General features: G+C 48.3%; 3 protein-coding genes across 5 annotated transcripts in view; 2 read left to right on the top strand and 1 right to left on the bottom strand.

Moving 5' to 3' along the window:
* The first annotated feature begins 1,215 nt into the window (after positions 1-1,215).
* On the top strand, positions 1,216-8,270 carry LOC311326309 (retinal Mueller cells isomerohydrolase-like). Its single transcript, XM_084459191.1, has 13 exons — positions 1,216-1,293; positions 1,547-1,697; positions 2,682-2,789; positions 3,806-3,947; positions 4,554-4,701; positions 4,817-4,898; positions 5,229-5,361; positions 5,622-5,761; positions 5,879-6,008; positions 7,055-7,169; positions 7,307-7,401; positions 7,857-7,968; positions 8,059-8,270. Exons 2-13 carry the CDS (start codon positions 1,585-1,587, stop codon positions 8,205-8,207), a joined length of 1,467 nt encoding a protein of 488 aa, XP_084315317.1. The 5' UTR covers positions 1,216-1,293; positions 1,547-1,584; the 3' UTR covers positions 8,208-8,270.
* A 217-nt stretch (positions 8,271-8,487) lies between these two features.
* LOC311326170 (methylcrotonoyl-CoA carboxylase beta chain, mitochondrial) lies at positions 8,488-15,668 on the bottom strand. Its single transcript, XM_084459028.1, has 13 exons — positions 15,587-15,668; positions 14,465-14,812; positions 13,962-14,158; positions 13,298-13,476; positions 13,123-13,203; positions 12,075-12,253; positions 10,977-11,184; positions 10,768-10,859; positions 10,475-10,631; positions 9,678-9,800; positions 9,434-9,570; positions 8,784-8,865; positions 8,488-8,684 (listed from the first exon to the last, which is right to left on the bottom strand). The coding sequence occupies exons 1-13, from the start codon at positions 15,604-15,606 to the stop codon at positions 8,598-8,600; spliced, it is 1,890 nt and encodes a 629-aa protein (XP_084315154.1). The 5' UTR covers positions 15,607-15,668; the 3' UTR covers positions 8,488-8,597.
* Positions 15,669-16,612: 944 nt separating this feature from the next.
* fnbp1l (formin binding protein 1-like) overlaps positions 16,613-22,757 on the top strand; it is a 37,205-nt gene continuing 31,060 nt past the window's right edge. For all 3 annotated transcript variants that reach the window (XR_014631042.1, XR_014631043.1, XM_084459030.1), the window contains exon 1: positions 16,613-16,746. Coding sequence is in view for 1 of the 3 variants with exons in the window: in XM_084459030.1 (XP_084315156.1) it covers positions 16,723-16,746 (24 nt within the window). In the remaining 2 variants the exon portion in view is untranslated. The remainder of the gene's footprint in view (positions 16,747-22,757) is intronic.

Genomic DNA, 22,757 nt, shown 5'->3' with positions numbered 1-22,757 from the left:
GAGGGGGGGGTGGTCTTTAAAAGTTTGGGATAACCGTGGGTCCGTGTTTATGATATGCCAATGTTTTATAATTTTCTCAAATTCTTTTCCTAGTGGGGAGAAGTGTATGAAGCAACACGTCCTGATGTCTGTGGGTGTTGCGTTGGTATTTCTCCCTGGCCGTCCTGATCCTCTGCTCAGGGTTCCCTTTCCCTCTGAACGTCGAGTCAAGTTCATCTGCTTGTTTATTGAAGTCAGATGTCGGCTATTTCCGCATATCCTGAGGATACGTCTATATTGACTCACATGTCAACTTTTTCTTTCTCTATATAGAGAGAAAACAGACACACACACACGGCAACTCTTTCCACCCTACGCATCTGAAAAGTAGTATATATAATAGAGCATACACTCTGGTATAGAGTATACACACTGGTATAGAGCATGTTAAGATGCCAAGAAGGGGAGGGAACATTGACACTTTATTGCTCAGGAGGGAACGTTTTTATATAATATACACTACAACAATGCATCTGAAAGGTTTGAAGCAAGAAGGGTAGGGCTCAGGGTTAACCATGTCGATGAAGTAATATGTTTTTCTGTGTATTGTGTATTCTGAATGAAAGTTATTGATCTATAAGTCCTAAGAAGTTGTGATCCTGTTTAACATGAAATTTTAATGCAAAAACGGAGCGTTTTTATGCTTTTTGATGTTTATGTGTTTGATAACCTACCATAATACTGTGACATGTACAGCCTTAACCACAGCCCATGCTCAATTGTACCTATAGCAATTAACCAATTAACCAATCAGCAGTACAGGGAAGTAACTGAGCAGCCCACCCATAGGGGCTGGAGCCTATATATGAGGCAGCATTCATATCTTTTTAAACCTGACCTGATGAAGATCCATTGGGATCGAAACATTGCTCAATAAAGAAGAATTTTAACTACAGCCGGTGTGCGGGTTTATACCTAAAAACTAGGACTTATTCTTAACCCAGTGGGTATTATAACTCTTAAATCAGCCTTTTACAGACCTCCCACTGAACACAATGTTCACACTGAGGCTGTGAGGCAGAGGAGCAGTGAAATGAGCCTGATGGAACTTTACCTCACAACTGAAATGTTTCTGTTATCAGGAGCTTACATACTTTTTCTTTGTGTGTGTGTGTGTGTGTGTGTGTGTGTCTGTCTGTCTGTCTGCGTGTGCATGTGTGTGTGTGTTTAGAGTGGAGCACCCTGCGGGAGGCTATAAAAAGATCTTCGAGTCGTGTGAGGAGCTGAACGAGCCAATCCCTGCCGTGGTCTCAGGTACGGACAGAGCAGCGGCCAATCGGCCGTCAGCGATCTACTGGGACTGACTCCCAATCAGCTGTCGGTGATCTACTGGGAACGATGCTGTGATGATCACTTTCTAGACAGAAGATCCAGTCACAGCCAGATGTGTTGTATTGTTAGACTCCCCCCACCCCTAAGCCCCTCCCCCGTCAACTTTCTAGGGTGGTTTATGATCTTAGAAGGGGCTGATGGGTATTTCCTGGTGTGTGTGTGTGTGTGTGTGTAGGTGCTATCCCTGCCTGGCTGGGGGGCAGTCTTCTGCGGATGGGCCCTGGCCTGTTTGAGGTGGGCGATCAAGCCTTCCACCACCTGTTTGATGGACAGGCGCTCATACACAAGTTTGACCTGAAGAACGGTCATGTGACCTACTACAGGAAGTAAGCCCCTGTTTATATTTTGTGTGCACGCGTGCTGCACACGTGCGTCTGTGTGTGTGTGTGTGTGTGTGTGTGGACCTCAGTGATGTCCAGGTTGTTATGTTGTGTTTCTGGGCGTTCCCGTGTCTCTGCGGAGAGCAGGTCACACAGCAGCAGACACACTGCTTTTCCTCCACAGACCGTAACTGGGAGGAATGTTCCGGGGGAACCTCAGAGAGGAGGACTGGCTCTCGTTACAGAGAAGAACCAGAACACAGAAACACAGAACCACAGAGACTCTGAAATACAGAGACACGGAAATACAGAGGAAATCACAGACCCAGAGACACAAACTCAGACAGACAGAATCACATACATCAATACAGAATCACATGCATCAATACAGAATCACATGCATCAATACAGAATCACATGCATCAATACAGAATCACATGCATCAATACAGAATCACATGCATCAATACAGAATCACATGCATCAATACAGAATCACATGCATCAATACAGAATCACATACATCAATACAGAACCACATACATCAATACAGAATCACAGACCCATAAATACAGAATCACAGACACATACATACAGAATCACAAACATTCCACACCACATTCATCCTGCTAGATGAGTTCATCTCTGTCCCCCTCTCGCTTTCTCTCACCCCCCCCAGCAGACAATTTTATCCAAAGCGACTAACAATAATTGCATTTATTGTATGAAAAGCTAATGTACTATTTGCCAGAACTCACAAGTGCATCTCCTTTCTAAAACAAGTGACTAAGAACATAATCTAATGCTGAAGGCAAAGTGCAAGAATAGCAATCTAAAATGTGCTTAAGAGAATTCCAATGTACCTGTGCTTGTTTCACATTGCAAATACATATTCTATTCTGATGTAGACTACATATGTTATTGACAGAGGATCTGGATCTCGACGTTTGTATGATCTTCTGACCTCTCTGACCTCTGACCTCTCCCTGCAGGTTTCTGAAGACGGACGCGTACGTGCGCGCCATGACAGAGAAGCGGATCGTCATCACGGAGTTCGGGACGGCGGCCTACCCCGATCCCTGCAAGAACATCTTCTCCAGGTGAGACTGACTCCCAGCGGAGCCACATGCTCAGATGAGAACCAGGAGGTTGAGTAATCTCTCCAGGTCGTCCTCAGACGAGCCCTCTATCAGCGCTTCCCGTCTTCCCCATCCTCCATACATCTGGCTAGCTCGCCGGTACTTTCCGCTCCTGCGTCTTTCTTGACTACGTCCACGTATGTTAGTGAGGGACTCCCTCCTGACCGATGCCCATGTGTCGGCTCCCACATCACTAGTTTGCTGGCTGGCAGCTCCTGGTGTCTCCGTCAGTGACCAGCCAGCCTCGTTCTCCTGGCTGATACGTTCTCACTCACCGTGTGCTCTCTGTAGCTTCGGCTCAGAACCCGGGGTTCTGAACCCATCTGCTGCAGAACATCATGAGGTTCCTGCCTGCCTCGGAGAGGGATGCTCTCTTGTTCTATGATGGTTCTATGTTTCATCTCTGCTCTGCTTGTATTGATGTGTGTATTGTATTATTGTACTGGTGTGTGTATAGATGTGTGAATTGTATTGATGTGTGTATTGTATCGATGTGTAGCCAACACCTTTTGTAATAAAAGTTTGAGTTGACGCCGTGTGTGTGTGTGGGGGGGTGTACTGCCCCTGGGTGAGGGTTGCTAGTTAATGCTGTGTGTGTGTGTGTGTGTGTGTGTGTGTACATATGTATGTTGTGTACTGCTCCTGGGTGAGGATTGTTAGTAGTTATTATAGGGCAGTTGATCTACTTATAGTATGTATTAAAATCCTCTTCCCCAATTAATTAAACCCCTCCAGTGATTAACACCTTGGGGGGGGGTTAATCACTGAAGGGGTTTAATTAATTGGGGAAGGAGAGTTTAATGCATACTACTGTAAGTAGATCAACTGCCCTATATTAACTCCTGTTGTTAGTTGATGCTGTGTGTGTGTGTGTGTGTTTGTTTGTGTTCTGCTCCTGGGTGAGGTTTGTTAGTTTATACTGTGTGTGTGTGTGTGGTGTGTGTGTGGGGTGTGTGTGTGTGTGTGCGCGCCTGCAGGTTCTTCACCTACTTCCAGGGTGTTGAGGTGACGGATAACTGCGTGGTGAACGTTTACCCCGTGGGCGAGGACTTCTACGCCTGCACAGAAACCAACTACATCACCAAGGTTGACCCAGACACCTTGGAGACGCTCAAGAGGGTGAGCTCTCATTGGCTGCGGTCAGACTGGGCCCGGTTGATTGGCTGAGAGAACCTGGCTAACATTGAGAGTGGTTGAATATCATAAAAATTACACTCAGGTGGTGAAGTAGGTTCATGAGCAACCTCTACTGTATCTGGTATTGATTTCAGTTTCATCTTGAATTTGATTCATCCATATTTGTCTGTAGTCATCCACAGAGCGAGTGACAATCCTCACTGATTTTCTCTGGGAGTCAAACGCCGTCAACATTTAATTATACAACGGTTAGTTCTGGTTCTTGATTCTGATCGGCTTGAAGCCGTGTTAAAATACTTTGTAACACACACCTGGGGACCGCATATCATTCCGTTTTCAGTATTTATGCCCCTCCCATTTGATCCAATGTCTTGTAGGCCTATCGTTGTTTTTTTTTTTCAAAACAACTGATCCTGGGAACATTTTGAACATTTTGAGATATAATATGTCCATGTAGTAATTTTATTCATAAATTTTGTCCCATTAAAATGATTAATGGAATGGAACTTCTCATCTGGGGCTATAATATAGCCTTCGGAATGTAGAAGAATGAATAAATGAATGCTTTTTCTCTCTCCCTCTCTCCAGGTGGACCTTTGTGACTACCTGTCCGTTAACGGCTTGTCAGCCCACCCTCACATTGACAGCGACGGGACCATATACAACATTGGCAACTGCTTTGGGAAGAACATGTCCTTGGCCTACAGCATCGTTAAGATTCCTCCGACTCAGAAAGGTTGTCGTCGACTGTCTGTTTTTGCTTACTGTTCTTGCTGACTGCTGCCTGTTACTGACTTGCTGCTGGCCCCGTTTTGCTGACCGTCTGTCTGCTGTCCGGCACTGTGTTCCAGATGGATCGGACCCCCTAGAGAAGTCCCAGGTGGTGGTCCAGCTGCCCAGCAGTGAGAGGTTCAAACCCTCCTACATTCACAGGTACATCTCCGTTAGCCTGGTCACTTCCTGTCAGAGGTTCAAACCCTCCTACATTCACAGGTACATCTCCGTTAGCCTGGTCACTTCCTGTCAGAGGTTCAAACCCTCCTACATTCACAGGTACATCTCCGTTAGCCTGGTCACTTTCTGTTTACCTCGAGCTCTCTAGGTCAGGATAGTCTCACAAGGCTTTCAGCTGACCCTGTAAAAAAGAAAAATTCATTACTATTCACGAGAGGGTATATTTGGCCAGCTAGACCTTTTCCTGTCAAATCGCTCCAGAGAAGTGAACGGTACCTGTCCCCTTGCTGTCTCCGTGTTCTCTCTCAGTTTCGGAATGACGGAGAACCACTTTGTGTTTGTGGAGACGCCCGTGAAGATCAACCTGCTGAAGTTCATGACATCCTGGAGCCTTAGAGGAGCCAGCTACATGGACTGCTTCGAGGCCAACGAGACGTTGGGGGTACGGTCAGACAGAGAGCAGCTTCATCACTGACCACGGACCCAAGACTGATTACATGATCGTACATACTGGGATGGACATGGCTCTTGTTAAGTGTCTTGTCTGTCTGGTAACAGTACGCTGTCCTTTCTACACTGCTAGAAGGAAAGGGGAACAAAAGGGTTATCTTAGATATGCTTGTGGTGAAATGGGTCTAGGTGGAGCCTTGGTTTGATGAATGCTGGTAGTTGTAGTCTTTGTCCTGCTGTCTGTCCCTCCAGACCTGGATGCACCTGGCCAGCAGAGACCCGGCGGAGTACCTGTCCCACAAGTTCAGGACCTCCGCCTTCAACATGTTCCACCTCATCAACAGCTACGAGGACCAGGGCTTCATCGTGGTCGACCTCTGCACGTGGAAGGGGTGGGTGTGACCTGGTCTGGTCTGGTCTGGTCCGGTCTGAACTTATCTGGCCTAGTCTTGTCTTGGCTATTCTGTCTGTATCTAATCACGTGTGTGTGTGTGTGTGTGTGTGTGTAGTTATGAGTTTGTATATAACTACCTGTACCTCGCCAACCTGCGTGGTAACTGGGAGGAAGTGAAGAAGGCGGCCATGAGAGCCCCTCAGCCCGAGGTCCGACGCTACGTCCTGCCTCTCGACGTCCACAGGGTGAGATACCACACACTACTTTATATACCACACCCTACGTTATATACCACACACTAGGTTATATACCACACCCTGGTAATACCATACACTGCGTTATATACCAACCACACCCTGCTAATACTACACACTACGTTATATACCACACACTAGGTTATATACCACACACTACATTATATACCACACACTACGTTATATACCACACACTAGGTTATATACCACACCCTGGTAATACTTAATACTGCACACTAGGTTATATACCACACCCTGGGAATAACACACACTACGTTATATACCACACACTACGTTATATACCACACACTACGTTATATACCACACCCTGGTAATACTGCACACTAGGTTATATACCACACACTACGTTATATACCACACACTAGGTTATATACCACACACTAGGTCATATACCACACCCTGGTAATACCACACACTACGTTATACTGTATACCACACCCTGCTTATGCTACACACTACATTATATACCACACCCTGCTAATGCTACACACTACATTATATACCACACCCTGCTAATGCTACACACTACGTTATATACCACACCCTGCTAATACTGCACACTAGGTTAAATACCACACCCTGGTAATACCACACACTACGTTATATACCACACCCTGCTAATACTGCACACTAGGTTATATACCACACCCTGGTAATACCACACACTACGTTATATGCCACACTCTGGTAATACTACACACTACGTTATCCCTAGGACAAAACCAAGCTACGCATACGACGAAGAAGCTTTATATTGTAGATTTCTTGTGTAATTGGTCAATTGTTTATTGTAATTACCTGTAACTTTTGAGCACATCACAGAGCTGGCAGCAACATTTCACTGTGATTGTACACTGTACGTTTGCATGTGACAAATAAAGATGTGAATCTGAACCATGTAGATCACCCTGTGATCTACTGTAACACTGCCAGACATGCCATGTTCCGTACACACACCAGAAATCATCCACTCTGCACACTGGTCCTTGTTGCTTCTTCCCCTGTGTTGAGCACAGGAGGAGCAGGGGAAGAACCTGGTCTCGCTGCCGTACACCACAGCCACCGCGGTTCTCCGCCTTGATGGAACCGTGTGGCTAGAACCTGAGGTTCTGTTCTCTGGACCACGGCAGGGTAGGAACACACACAGTCCTCATCCTAGGGCAGAATGGTTCTCTAGCTGTTTGACACCCTGGCGTTTATACCTGCCTGATGAAGATGATGATGATGTCAGAGTGTGTTGTCATGAACCTGAGTGTTTCTGTTTGCAGCATTCGAGTTCCCTCAGATCAACTACAGTCGCTGCAGAGGGAAAAACTACAGCTATGTCTACGGACTTGGACTGAACCACTTTATACCTGACAGGGTGGGTATGGACTGAACCCCCTTACCTGACAGGTCGGATATGGACTGAACCACTTTACCAGACATGGAGTATGGACTGAACCACTTTACCTGACAGGATGGGTATAGACTGAACCACTTTATACCTCACAGGGTGGGTATGGACTGAACCACTTTACCAGACATGGAGTATGGACTGAACCACTTTACCTGACAGGATGGGTATAGACTGAACCACTTTATACCTGACAGGGAAGGTATGGACTGAACCACATCTTACCTGACAGGGTGGGTATGGACTGAACCACTTTATACCCGACAGGGAGGGTATGGACTGAACCACATCTTACCTGACAGGTTGGTATGGACTGAACCACTTCTTTCCTGACAGATGGGGTACAGCCACATTTTACCTGAACATTCCCCTGGTGATTGGTTGATCATGTGACAGTCGGGGTCTGTGGTTGTGCCCTCCAGATCTGTAAGTTGAACGTGGTTACCAAGGAGATGTCGGTGTGGCAGGAAACCGACTCGTACCCCTCCGAGCCGCTGTTCGTTCCGACGCCCGACGCCACGGAGGAAGACGACGGTAACGAATGCACGCGCTCTCTTCTCCCTCTCTCTCCGCGTGTCGGCATGACCGCGTAACTGACCTGTCCTCCGTCCTCCCGTCCACCAGGGGTGCTGCTGAGCATCGTGGTGAAGCCGGACGCTGCTCAGACTCCCAGCTTCCTGCTCATCCTCAACGCCAGGGACCTGACGGAGGTCGCCCGCGCCGAGGTCGACACCATCATCCCCGTCACCCTTCACGGCACCTACAAGCCCTAGAGGCTGCCCTCTACTGGACAAACGTAGAACTTGAGGGTTACAAACTAGAGTTGGCGAGATAAATAAGACTGCTGTTGGACTTCTGTAATATCTGTTTGAAATCTGTTTGTATTTACAAATGTTATTCTGCTACTTTTATACAAATAAAAGAAAAAGTGGTTGCATTGACAGTGTCATTACTGTAATACAATAGTCACATCACATTATTACAAAAGGTTGTCAGTCTCTAAGAATGCACTTTATGGTAGGACTTCCCACTTCTTCATCCCAGGACCAAAGGCATGTCTGTCTGTCCACTAAAACAGAGTAAGTTGGCAGCTTCAGGACGGGAACAGGGGAATGCTGCTTCTCAGGTCTGGAGGGGGAGGAGCCAAGGGGAGGAGCCAGACATCAGATCCGGAGCAGAGGAGAAAAGCTCTTCTCTGTGGACATCTGGTACTGCTGCTGCTTGATGATGTTCAGACAGTCCCTCAGAACCTGGAGCAGGACAGGGTGACAGGGAGGTTTAGACACAACGTTGACAGAATGGCGACAGGAAGGAGTCAGGGAAGGGACAGGAAGTGGAGGTGCGTTTACCTTCCTGGTGTCCTGAGGGAGGATCACACCGTCGTCCCACAGTCGGCCGGACGAGAAAAACGCAGAGCTCTCCTCCTCCAACCTGGAAAACACACACACACACACTCCTGTTAACCCGAGTCACAGTGTACAGTATATGTATGAATCACACTCAGTCCTGTGTATGGAAGAGAAACAGAGCCAACTAGAAATGGTGGTCAGAGAGCACACACCTCCGCCCATGAATGCATTTGGTGGCTCTGTGCGTGCGAGCAGCATGTTTGGTATTGCTGCATTCGTTAGGTCAAGAGCTTTATGCCAGTCCAGAACCCGTGTCTGTCTGTGACTTCCCCATGTCGAGATATGACCGTTTCAATGAAAAGGAGGATTAAAAAAAGCAGAATGGAGGTGAATGTCGGCCATGTTTGGGTGGCTGGTGGACCGGCCCCATGGTTCGGATCTGGTCCAGAATTGAATAGGTTCATGTTGGTTCATGTTGGCCCATGCTACACCCCTCCACCCAGTTGAAAATCGGTCTGGTAGTTTTTGCATAATCATGCTAACAAATAAACCAACACACCACTGAAGACATGACCTCTCACCCTGCAATGATGATGGGGTGGAGCTAATAAACCATGGATGAAGCCCTGGAGTGTGTGTGTGTGTCCTACCTCTTATTGATCTTCCTCAGCCTCTCCTCGTCTTCCTCCTCTGGAGCCAGCAGGGCGGAGCCGTGACCCGGGCCGATCAGGCCCACTCTGGCGTTGGGCCACAGGAACAGGAAGTTGGGGTCAAATGCCCGGCCGCACTGGACACACACACACACACACACACAATACTATCAATATGGCTCTATGCATGTCTAGGCATATGTGTATGTGTGTGTGTGTGTGTGTGTGTGCGTGAATCACTCACCATAGCATAGCTGTCGGCGCCATGGCAACCCCCTGTGACGACGGTGATCTTGGGGACGGAGGCGCAAGCGACCGCTGACATCATAGAACCCTGAGCCTTCAGCCTGTTGCTATTGGTCTCTGCCTGCAGAGGGGCGGGACGTACCTTGTTCAGTTCAGAGTGTTTGTGTGTGTGTGTGTGTGTGTGTGCATGTGTGTGTGTGTGTGTGTGTGTGTGTGTGCATGTGTATGTGTGTGACCCAGTTCTATGTGTGAGTGTGTAGGTGTGGTAGGTCATTACCTGATTCTGAGTGTCTGTGTGTCACCTGGTTTTGGTTGTGTGGGTTGTCACGGAACCTGGTTCTAAGTGAGTGTGTGTGCTAGTACCTGGTTCTGAGTGAGTGTGTGCTAGTACCTGGTTCTGAGTAAGTGAGTGTTGGTACCTGGTTGTGTGCGTAAATGTGCTGGTACCTGGCTCTGAGAGTGTGTGTGTGGGTACCTGGTTCTGAGTGTGTGTGTGTCCGGGGCGGGGAGCTGTGTTCTGTGTGTGTGTTTGTGTGGGTACCTGGTTCTGAGTGTGTGTGGATACCTGGTTCTGAGTGTGTGTGCTAGTACCTGGTTCTGAGTGTGTGTGTCTGGGGCGGGGAGCTGTTTTCTGAGTGTGTGTGTGTGTGTGTGGGGGTACCCGGTTCTGAGTGTGTGTGTGTGTGTGTGTGTGTGTGTGTGTGTGTGTACCTGGTTCTGAGTGTGTGTGTGTGTGTGTGGGTACCTGGTTCTGAGTGTGTGTGTGTGTGTGTGTGTGTGTGTGTGTGTGTGTACCTGGTTCTGAGTGTGTGTGTGTCCGGGGCGGGGCGCTGTGTTCTGCAGGAACAGCAGGGGGACGTCTCTCTGGTCACACAGCTGCACAAAATGGCTGCCTTTCAGCGCCGCCTCACACGACAGCTCCCCGTTGTTGGCCACGATGCCCACCTGGTGACTGCAGAGGTCAGGGGTGAGGGGTCGGCGCTCTCATTACATTACGCAAACTATCTTCGTGTGTGTGTGTGTGTGTGCGTATTCGTGTGTGTGTGTGTGTGTGTGTGTGTGTGTGTGTGTCTGAGCGGGTCACTCACCCCTCTATCTTAGCAAAGCCAGTCACCAGGGTGGTTCCATATCTGGCCTTAAACTCCTGGAACTTACTGCCGTCCGTTAGACGACTCAGGAGCTACACAACAAAAACAACAGCAAACAACATGTTTAATAATGCTAACGGTTGAGTATGTATGGATACATATACGCACACGCGTGTGTGTGTGTGTGTGTGTGTGTGTGTTGACCTGACCAGTTTGACGTCCAGGCTGTGGTTGTAGTCCAGTGGAGCCAGGCCCATCAGCTCTTCAGGGCTGTATAAGGGCGGTTCCACCCTGCTCCTCTCCTCCTCTCCCTCCTCCTCCTCCGGCAGCTCAAAGTTGAGGGTGGAGATGATGTTCCTGGTGTAGAGATACGCCTCCTTCTCCTCCCACGCAAAGTGGTCGACACAGCCGCTCACCCTGGGACAGCACAGTCTGGTTAACTACTAACTATTCACCCTGGGACAACACAGTCTGGTTAACTACCTATCCTCTCACCCTGGGACAACACAGTCTGGTTAACTACATATCCTCTCACCCTGGGACAACACAGTCTGGTTAACTACTAACTATTCACCCTGGGACAACACAGTCTGGTTAACTACCTATCCTCTCACCCTGGGACAACACAGTCTGGTTAACTACTAACTATTCACCCTGGGACAACACAGTCTGGTTAACTACCTATCCTCTCACCCTGGGACAACACAGTCTGGTTAAACTACCTATCCTCTCACCCTGGGACAACACAGTCTGGTTAACTACCTATCCTCTCACCCTGGGACAACACAGTCTGGTTAACTACCTATCCTCTCACCCTGGGACAACACAGTCTGGTTAACTACCTATCCTCTCACCCTGGGACAACACAGTCTGGTTAACTACTAACTATTCACCCTGGGACAGCACAGTCTGGTTAACTACTAGCTATTCACCCTGGGACAACACAGTCTGGTTAACTACTAACTATTCACCCTGGGACAGCACAGTCTGGTTAACTACCTATCCTCTCACCCTGGGACAACACAGTCTGGTTAACTACCTATCCTCTCACCCTGGGACAATCGTTTGTGCATTGCCTGTCAGGGGTGCCAGTAATTTCGGAGGCCACTGTACACTTTTAAGACTTAGGCCGGATTCATACTCTATGAACACTAGCGCTAGAGCATGGCTGGTGCTAGCGTAGCTTGCCAGCCACTCATCCTGCAACAGTACACACACGCAGGGTTGAAACGCGTGGATAACTGGCAAAAACCGAGAGAGCTGCTTCTATGCCAGCGTTCATTCAGTCCGTCGGCTGCCCTACTCACTCTGCATGCAGCCTGGCCCCGCCCAGGTCCTCTGGTGTCACTTCCTCTCCGGTGGCGGCCTTGACCAATGGCGGACCTGCCAGGAAGATGGTCCCTATCTTGTGGACTATCACAGTCTCCTCCGCCATGGTGGGAATGTAGGCTCCGCCCGCCGTGCACGAGCCACACACTACTGACACCTAGAGGACAGCATTGGTATTACACACTACTGACGCGCTGTTTAAATGTTATTTTCTCTAGTAATATGTTTTTATTTTTTGTAGTTATGTGCACTGGTTTCATTTCAACTCAGTGTAGAGAAATGCACTTTAAAGCAATACATCGCGATATTTGGACCTTTACAAACAAGTCTGGTGCTAATTCTCCAATTAGATTTACTAAAAGTAAGCTGAATCGTCCAAACAGTCTACTCAGAAAGATAATACATTGACATTTATTACCTTTTAAAACTCGCGTCCCGGGACGCAGCATTCAGTCGAAGTGCGCATGCGCAACATTGTGCTTAAACAGACAGTAGTAGCTAACTATTCCGGCGTCTATGGATATCATGCGTTTTTTAGCTCAATGATATCATGGCGGAGGTGAGAAAACCGAAGCGAAACATCACGCAGGAAGCCAGAAAAAGAAAAAGACATTCTGATAACGTTACGACAGTGCACTTACTTACAGAGCCTGTGGGGGCGCAGTTCCGAGAAAACGGTATGTATTGCTTTAAGATAAACACCTTACTCTGCACGTCTATGACGACACTGTATCCGTGACACGCCCGCCCCCAACAGTCAACACTAGTAGTATCGGGGGGCCTACCACCCCTCCTGAAAAAAATCCTAGGGGAAACACTGGACTGCCCATCTGTCTGTCTGTGCTGCCTGCCTGTGTGCTGCCTGCCTGTCTGTGTGCTGCCTATCTGTCTGTCTGTGCTGCCTGCCTGTGTGCTGCCTGCCAGGCTGTCTCTGCTGCCTGTCTGTGTGCTGCTTGCCTGTCTGTCTGTGCTGCCTGCCTGTGTGCTGCCTGCCTGCCTGTCTGTCTGTCGGTGCTGCCTGCTTACCTGAGCGATCTTCATGGAGGACATGATGGCCTCGTTGTAGAACGTCCTGCCCCCTTGGTTCTTGTCAGGGAAGATCTCTGACTGGAGAGAACATGGAATGTTACAGTTAGCGTGTCAGCGTGTGTGTGTGTGTGTGTGTGTGTGTGTGTGTGTGTGTGTGTGTGTGTGTGTATACCTGCAGCGGGAGGAAGCCTCCACCACTGTCCACCAGGTAGACACAGGGCAGCCGGTTCTGAATGGCAACATCCTGGGCCCGCAGCTGTTTCTTCACTGTGATTGGATAAGCTGTGCCGCCCTTCACCGTGGCGTCGTTGGCTATGAACACACACCACAGACCGTTGATCCTGCCGATGCCTGGACAAAGACACACACACACACACACAATTTAGCATTTATATCCTTGTGAGGTCCACAAACACACAATTTAGCATTTATATCCTTGTGAGGTCCACAAACACACAATTTAGCATTTATATCATTGTGAGGTCCACAAACACACAATTTTGCATTTATATCCTTGTGAGGTCCCTAAACCTAACCGTAGCCATAAAATGTAAACCTAACCCTAAACATAACCTCTGACCCCTAACCCAAACCCTAACCATAAATGTAACCCAAGCCCTAACCCTAACCTTAAATTGAACCTTAGCCTTATGGAGACCATCAAAATGATTTCTTTTATTTTTTCACTATCCTTGTGGGGACATCTGGGCCCCACAAGGGCAGTTTTACAAGCACACACACACACACACACACACACACACACACACACACACACACACGCGCACACACACACAGACGTCAGAGCATCCTGCCAACCTGCAGAGGGGGGGCCCTACCTGTCAGGCAGCCAGCAGAGGCGATGTCTCCGTAGGGCAGCCCCAGACCAGCGAAGGGGGACAGCTCCAGGTAGTCCTCGTCATCCAGCAGGAGGCGGAGTCTATCCCGGACCAATAGCTTTTTGTTCCTTTGGGTGTGTCTGGCTATGGCGTTGTCCCCGCCCCCTTTATTCACCTTCTTCCTGACCTCCACATACCTGGAGGCGCCACAAAACATCAACGTCAAATCGGCTGTTGCTATTGGTGGGCAGAGGGACACGGTGGTACTGCTCATGAGGAGGTTGTTACATGGAGGTTCAGTAGTTCTGTGTGTCTGTCAATATCGACACAGTAGACGGCAGGGGATTCTGGGTCTTTTATCTGTATTTAACTAAAAGTGGGTTCCATGTCTGTAGACAGGCCCTGCTGTTCCAGAGGTTGGTATACCCTCCCTCCCTCCGTCCTTACCTCTGTAGACAGGCCCTGCTGTTCCTGAGGTTGGTCTACCCTCCCTCCGTCCTTACCTCTGTAGACAGGCCCTGCTGTTCTTGAGGTTGGCCTCGTATACGTGCTGGTGGATGGGCTGCAGGTTTTCCGTCAGGACAGGAAAGGCACTCGGCAACCTCTTCCTGCGTGCGGCGGTGCCCATGGAGCGGGCTGGCACCGCCCACTGCCGCCCCAGTCTCGGGTCGCGGGTCTCCTGGCCAGGCAGGCTGGGGTTCAGAGGTCGCCAGGGGTACGCGGTAGGCACCGCTGTGTAGAGGCAGCGGTCTGGACAGCGGCTGTCAGGCGATCGGCTGTGCAGGTTCCACAGTGGGGACGGAACGACGGAGGAGGGACGACATCTGACCCCCCTGCCAGTCAGAAGATGCCTGAGGAACACAGGAAGACACTTTCACTAAAACCACTCTGTCTAGGTGCCATATGCTATACAGTTAGATGTGCAAATCACTAAGTACTCTGGTAACCTACTTTTTGTTTGGAGGGGACCATACTAGTAATCAACATCTCACTTAATTTAACCACATATTCATAGTTTAAAACTGACACACTTTTGCAACATAAGCTTTTTATATTTGGTGAGTATGTCCCTACTTGGTTCTGGTCAGTACTATTTGAGCCCTGCCAGGGACCATTCATTGTGCCATATACTTTTTTCTCTCGGTCTGGTGGGGAGCTACAACTATCCACTGTCAAACGTCTGGCTTGGACCCCTCTAAGACGTCTGTGGACGTGCAAAACGGGTTTAATATCTGAACGTTAAAAAAACCCACTATTCTGCTCCTAATTGGATGTCTTTGGACGTCCGAAAAAGACAAAAAAGACATCTAAAAGACATATTTTAGACGTGTCTTTGCTCAGTAGGCAGCCACGAATAGTATACCACCCTGGACCAGGGCTAGTCCCTACTCAGCTCGCTACAGTTTCAATAATCTATTCCGTATATACAGCAACTTTTGTGTAAATGTCTGTCAACCTTGGGTAGATTGTATCCAGCTACCTCGTAACTACAGTATAATGCAAATGTATGCCAAAGGTCACGACTCACGAGTAGCCGGCAGGCTCCTATGTGTCATGCATCATATCCACTTTAAATCACTGAAGTCGTGAACACAACATTTATACACACAGCACATACACCTCACCTCGCTATGCAGCTGTACATTATATTTACTTCTTGGTTGGATTCGCGCAAGACAACTTGAATCACAACAAACAAATGTCCATTCTCAGAGTGTTACACTAAAATCTGTCTGGACGGAAACAAAGATTGCAGTTCCGTGTAGCTCTAGTTGTGCCCGCTAGAGGACGCTGTTTACTAACCAAAAGGAAAGACCACGTTTGACGTCTTGAGATTTCATTTGAACATTAAGACACTAATAGTGTGAGTCTAGTCTACTCTACTCTATTTATTCCAATTCAGTCTATTCAATTCTAAGTGTTCATGATGCACAAGGAAAAAGTGTTACAAGTCCAAAGACTTACTCCTGTGATCTAAGAGGACATATTTTATTCAATTTAAATTCTATTCAAAGGGCTTTATTGGCATGGGGAACTTAGCCTACAATGGCAAAGCAAACATCAGAAAAAATCACAAAAATGATAAAAACATAAATGTAAATACAAATATGTGAATTGAGTGAATAAGTAAAATGAAATATTTATAATGTATTTAAATGGTAACTTTGTTTGTAGGGTGTATATGTACAGTGATCAGTATATTGTAGATCAGGGATATTGATTGACAGGGTACCGGTATATGCTTATAAAGGCTCTTAATACATACCCTAATGGTTGTAACTGAATAAAGTAGCTTCATTCTGACTCTTCAGATGTCTAATGAAGTCTACAGCCAGAACAAGAATAACTCTGACACATAATGACGTGGACCAACACCCCTGTCTGGAGATACGAATAATAAAACTCCTCTAATTCCTAAACCCGACTATTACATGACTCAACAGTCCACCATCACTGCTCCAGTATGTTTTTGTTAATCACCTCGCTTTGAGAACCTGAACCTCCCGTTTCGCTGCGTCCTCTCGGTCAGATCCAGCCTCAGATCCAGCCTCAGATCTAGCCTCAGATCCAGCCTCAGATCCAGCCCCAGCCCCAGCCTCAGCCCCAGCCTCAGCCCCAGCCCCACTTCCTCTCCAAACGCTGATTCAGGAGCGGACGGGGCTAAGGAGCGACTCCCACACCGACTTACCGACGCCACCACCGGGAACGGGAGCGGGGAACACGCCGACGGTCTGGGCTTGACTTCTATGTGGAATACGCGATGAGTTGGGGAACTGAGCTTTGGGTATGTATTGTTTAACAGTTATATTATGATATTTGGCCAACTATTTTGTCTCTCGCCTTTGTTGTGGTTCGAACAACAGGGCTTGGTACTTTGAAGGTGCTCGGTTACCTTGGCTCCAGCACAGAGAGCTAGTCTAGTTAGCCCAGTGAGCTAACCGACATGCACGTTTATATTATATTATTAAGGACTAAACAATAGCGAAGTCCAGCCTAGAACCACCTACGGGTCCCCGAGCGGCTCGTACCGTCAGATATTAACGTATATCCGAGTTGTTTTGTCGGCTTAACCAGCCTTTTAGCTCATTATTTTCATGCGGAGCCCCGGGATAAGGTTGGTCCCTGTCACACGCCCTGTTCCGAACTTCTCCCCCCCGTCCAGAAACCGGAGGACCGGGGGGTGGCACCGGTAAATAACGTTACCGGAGCTGGAGCTCGTGCGGCTCTCTCCCCCCCACGAGAAGCAATGCACGTGCATATTTAACCGGGCAGATCTCTTTGTAAGCGATTTACCTAATTGTGTCATTTGATCAACCACAGGGAGCACAACCGGGACTAGCTTCCGATATCATTGTGTAGCCTAGTTCCCGGTTGGTGCGGCGCTACGGGAACAGACGGTTTTGGCGACGTGGGGTTTTTTCTGGGAACGTCTTTTGTCAGGTTGGGTTACTTGCAGTCGGATGCTCGTGGTGTCACCGGACAGCAACCGGCGGTAACGCTGCAGACCTAAGTGTTGTTTTTAGTAGCCTAAATAATTCGTTTTCTTATATATAAAAAGAAGATTCGACGGTGATGCTTTTAAGAAAGCAAAAGAGTTATTGGAGACACAATCCATACTCAGTGTCGAGTTGGCTGATCGCTGCGTCTAGTTTTATCTTATTGGGGATGATGTCATCACGTCCCATCATGCGGGGCTTGGGTAGAGCAGAGCTCGTGGGGAGGAGAGAGGAGTCAGATCCAGAGCCCGCGGGGAGTAGAGAGGAGTCAGATCCAGAGCCCGCGGGGAGTAGAGAGGAGTCAGATCCAGAGCTCAGCTGTCTGACACTGAAGAGTGGAACTCTGGCGAAGGATGGAGGGTTGGCAGGATTCTGACCGGACCAGTAGTGTTCTAGAACCCAGGCAGGAAGGTTGGCAGGATTCTGACCGGACCAGTAGTGTTCTAGAACCCAGGCAGGAAGGTTGGCATGATTCTGACCGGACCAGTAGTGTTCTAGAACCCAGGCAGGAAGGTTGGCAGGATTCTGACCGGACCAGTAGTGTTCTAGAACCCAGGCAGGAAGGTTGGCAGGATTCTGACCGGACCAGTAGTGTTCTAGAACCCAGGCAGGAAGGTTGGCAGGATTCTGACCGGACCAGTAGTGTTCTAGAACCCAGGCAGCTGTGGCGGTGATCTGATGCAGGCTGACTATAAAGGCCCAGGCCTCCACTGCCTGTCCTGCTGTCCTTTAGCCTGGGGAGCAGGGTTGAGGGTAGCCGGTGGACAGTGTTAGGGTTAGGTCCTTGAGACAAGCTCTGTCAAATGTCTTCCGAAAGCCAGACGCAGCAATTAACTGCCTCTTTGATACACTGTACTGGTTTGTTATGTGAAGTTGAGAGAATGGGGAAATACTCATCCAAAAATGTTTTTACACTTTTATTTTGCTTTAGCTAGACTTTAAATTTCTTCTTCTTCGTATGGGTTGGTTGTTATTGTCCTCTCCCCCCAGCGGGGGGCCGAGGGGCTTTCCTTTTACCACCCCGAGCCTGGGTGAGGGGGTCACCCGGCTATATATCCGGGCACGCCTCCAGGAGCCATGTCACTATTTCGTCATCCACAACCATCAGGCCACGCATTCTGTTGGGTGTCTGATATATCGGACAGTCCTGGATGACGCTCCGCTGTTGCGGTGAGCCTGTCGTGGAGCAGGTGGTTAGGCTCCACGGCCTGACGGCGAGACATGCTGTGGTTCCTGTGCTGCGGAGGCCAGCGTGCTGGATGCTTGCAAGGATGGGAAGGTTCTCCACAAGAGTGGGATGCGCAAGGCTTCGTTGATAGGCGGATCGATGAGGCGGGTGCTGGTAAGGCCGCAGTGCCAGCCGTCAGGTCAAGGTCGAAGGCAGCCGTCGGGTCAATAAAGACGTCTCCAGCCTTCTTTTTGGTCGAAAAGCTGTGCTCGATGTCTTGAGTCATCAAAGTGACTTGATCTATGTTCGATCTCCCATGTCGGAACCCGGTCTGCTCCTGTGGGAGCAGTGGGTCGATGATTGATTCGATGCCGATACGCTAGAGGATCTTGAAGGGGATACATAAGAGAGCTGGTTTTTCGGCTTAGGGAACACGACAACTAGGACTCTTCTCCAGATTTTGGGGATGAGTTGGTGCAAGCAGGAAGAGAGGAACGCTCTTAACCAGGACTTCCAAGGCAGGCGCGGCATGGAGTATGAGCTCCGGACAGAGAGGTGTTAGGTGGTGGGAGGCACCTTGTGGATCTATGGGTAAGGAGGCGGTAGCGATTCCAGTTGGATTTTCGGAAGTTCCATCGCTTCACCGCCTCGCTCGGGACGAGGTCCATGAGTAAAGGTTATCAGCGATGGTCAATGTTGGGACCATGGTAACTTTCCTAGCACGTGTCTTATCAGGGAGCTGGTTATCAATGCCGATGCTCGCGAATGCCAATTTAGGATTCGTCCCAGTTTTCCAGCGACCTGAGACAAAGCTGGCTGTTCCCTTGGGATCGTACAACAGGGACAGGCTGTTAGCTGCCCAAGCAGCCAGGTTTTCTCTGTCGGATGTATTGGTGCTGTACCCAAAATCCTCACGCTGGCAATTGAAGTCGCCAGCATAGAGACAGGGGTGGGGGAAGACTGGTAGATACGCTGGTGTGATTCGCGTGGGTGGCGGCTTGTTGATGATTTTGAAGCCGGCAACGTCCACGCACAACCACTCAATCTCCAAGCCAGTCGGGGATTGGTCGACGAGAGTCCAGTTCAACGTTTGATGGACTAACGTAGCGAAGGCCATTCTTCCTGCTTAGGGTAGACCCAGCTAGAGCAAAAGTTGGGAGAACTAGCTTATCTGCTGTTATGCAGTGGGTCTCCTGGAGGAGGATGACGAGGGCCTTGGTGGTGCAGGCCAGGTGCTCGATGACGTCGATCTTACTGGGGGTGAGCCCTTTGGTGTTCAGTTGCAGAATTCTGGGTTGGGAGCCGGCTGGGTTCCCCGCCTGTGGCAGCCGAACACCAACCCGGGTGGTGCACCTCAGTTGGCAGACTTTGCTTCGCTTGTGGTGGTTAATCACAGCTACTGATGGGGGGGCACCACGAGAAGGTGTCTGCCTCACCCCCTTGACTTAAAAAAAATAATATATATATTACACCTTTATTTAACCAGGTAAGCTTATTGAGATAAAGAATCTCTTTTTCAAAAGCGACCTGGCCAAGAGGCAGCAAATTACAATACAAAAGGTTACAATACAAATAGCATACATACAATAAATAAAATAAGCTCAAGTTAGAAGTATAACAACTGATTTAAAAGCAGTGACAAACCCCAATGCCTTCAAGTTCCTTATCCTTGAGAATGTCAACAAAGCAGTCAAGCGGGATTGTTTGACCAGTTCAGGCAATTTTAAGTCAGCTTGCAAGGAATTCCATGCAGAGGGAGCAGCATAGCGAAATGCCTTTTTCCACAGTTCTGTGAACACTCGAGGGACAGTCAGAAGTAAAGAAAAGAAGTCAGATGATCGTTAGATGTAATGTCCTTGATTCCTAATTAGGTACTTTTATTTATAAAGCTCTCCTTGGTGTTGTCCCGTCCTATCTAGGAAACTACCTAATTAATTACTCACACACAAACAAACCAATTCCTTGTTTACGATTTCAGAATATTATTAGCGATTCCCTGTAGCCTAGAACATATTTGAGGGGTCGTTTTGCCCTGTAGGCCTATTAGCTATCCTAAATCATGTTTGCCCACATCTGCGGTGAGGTTTAAAATAGTAGACCTATTCATGTCTTGATGGTGATAGTGAGAACATGCGGGACATGGACAGACAGTTGGCGTATTCATAAAACCAGGCCAGGTCCAGCCTGGCTTATGTGCGTGGCTGGCTTGTTTCTGTTCAGGACTGGTAGGACAGAAGCTAGTCATGCTACTGAAATAGCTGTGAATTTAAATGACATGAAATAATGTCTGATAAATTAAGATAGGTCTTGTCGCCTGGATACATCAGATCCAATGCTTCCAATGCTAATTCAGCACAATAAGAGCGGGATAGCCAGTTAGCTCATGAGCTCACAACAACTAGCAGCAGCTTCCATAACATTAATGGTAGCGGTCAGTGGCTAAAGCAGTTACACTGATGATTCCTGTAACGTTAGCTATTTTGCTGCAATTGATTCAACTTCTGTTTTATTTAATGAATAAATGAAGGAATGAATAGTTCATTAATTCATCCAATGATTCATTCATTCATTCACTTTTGGAAATCGGTATCAATACCCAGCAGTAATATTGATGTGCTGCAAAACTTGGCAGTCATGTAATGAAGGTTACAGCAAAAAAATAAATAAACAGGTTTTAGTAACTAACCGAATCGGTATTGAATCGAATCGAATCTAACTGAATCGTGATAATCGATTCTGAACCATGTGAATCGGAATCGAATCGATTCTTGAAATTCGAATCGATACCCAGCCCTATTCACTAGTATTACTGATGACAGTGGTGCATCACTTAAATGAAATAACGCCCTGTGAAATACCACAATGGTGAAATGCTGCAGCACTGATAAGTGATATAAGTTCCCCACTGTATCAGGAAGTAGTGTGTTGGTGTGTGTGTGTATTGAAGTGTATTTGGAGGTCAGATGAGGACGGACAGAGATCTGCTGCAGATCTGATGTCTTTCAGGTCCCTGTGTGTTGAGGAATGTGTGTGTGTGTGTGTCTCTTGTGTGTTTAGTAATGTGTGTGTATGTGTGTGCGCGCGTGTGTATGTGTGCCGTATGTGCCTTGCAAGGGTGGGTGTCTTCCGTCGGGGCGGCTGTAGCTCAGGAGGTAGAGCGGGGTCGTCCAATGATCGTAGGGTCGGCGGTTCGAATCCCGCCTCTTCCTGTCCATATGTCTGTCCTTGGGCAAGACACTGAACCCCAAATTGCTCCCAATGAGCAGGCTAGCACCTTGCAGCCATTGGTGTGTGAATGGGTGAATGAGAGGCCATTATAAAGCGCTTTGGATAAAAGCGCTATATGCTGTAAGTGCAGTCCATTTACCATTTACCATCTTCCTTAATTAAGCTCTGTTGTTCTACCAGGGTGTTGAGTGGGAGTGTTAGTTTGTGTGTGTGTGTGTGTGTGTGTGTGTGTGTGTGTGTGTGTGTGTGTGTGTGTGTGTGTGTGTGTGTGTGTGTGTGTGTGTGTGTGTGTGTGTGTGTGTTCGTCAGTCTGCAGGGGTTCCGTCAGGCATAAATTGACCCCCTGCCGGGCCTAAGCATCGGGAGAAATGAGTTTCTAAATGTATTTTTGAACTTGCCACTGGGCCTAACAACTTTTCTGCCCTGCCCCTCTCTATAGGCAGAGAAGGCTTCTTACCAGGAATACTGCATCATATATCTTTCATATCTAATACAGTTTCAAATGAACACACCTGAAATTGTCTGGAGATTTCACCTTTTGTTCCCAAGCCGAAGAGTTTCCTGTGGGGTGTATGTGTTTTGTTGTTTAGTTGTTGTTGTTGTTGTAGTTTCTCAAGATGCTCTGGCTCTCCTCTGACCGGCTCTCTGAAAACACAGCTGCTGGCCTCTTCCTGTTTGCGTGCCCTTAAAATGCGTGTCCCCCTCCCCTCTCCCATCATGCTCATTTGTTTTTAGGTGGAACTTAAACCGCTCTCTCACAGGCGTTTCCACCGAACGCCAAGCGAAAGTTGGCTTTGCTCTCCTCTGGTCGTGCTCGCCTGAAAAATGAACGAGCAAATTTCGTGCCACGTCTCAGTAGGCATGTTTGATTACACTAACCCTGCTAGAAAGTTTACTAGACAC

The sequence above is a fragment of the Borostomias antarcticus genome, assembly GCF_949987555.1.
Source record: "Borostomias antarcticus genome assembly, chromosome: 26".
Taxonomy (NCBI): Eukaryota; Metazoa; Chordata; class Actinopteri; order Stomiiformes; family Stomiidae; genus Borostomias; species Borostomias antarcticus.
The sequence above is the reverse complement of the archived record's forward strand: the minus strand, read 5'-3'. Positions and strand labels throughout refer to the sequence as shown.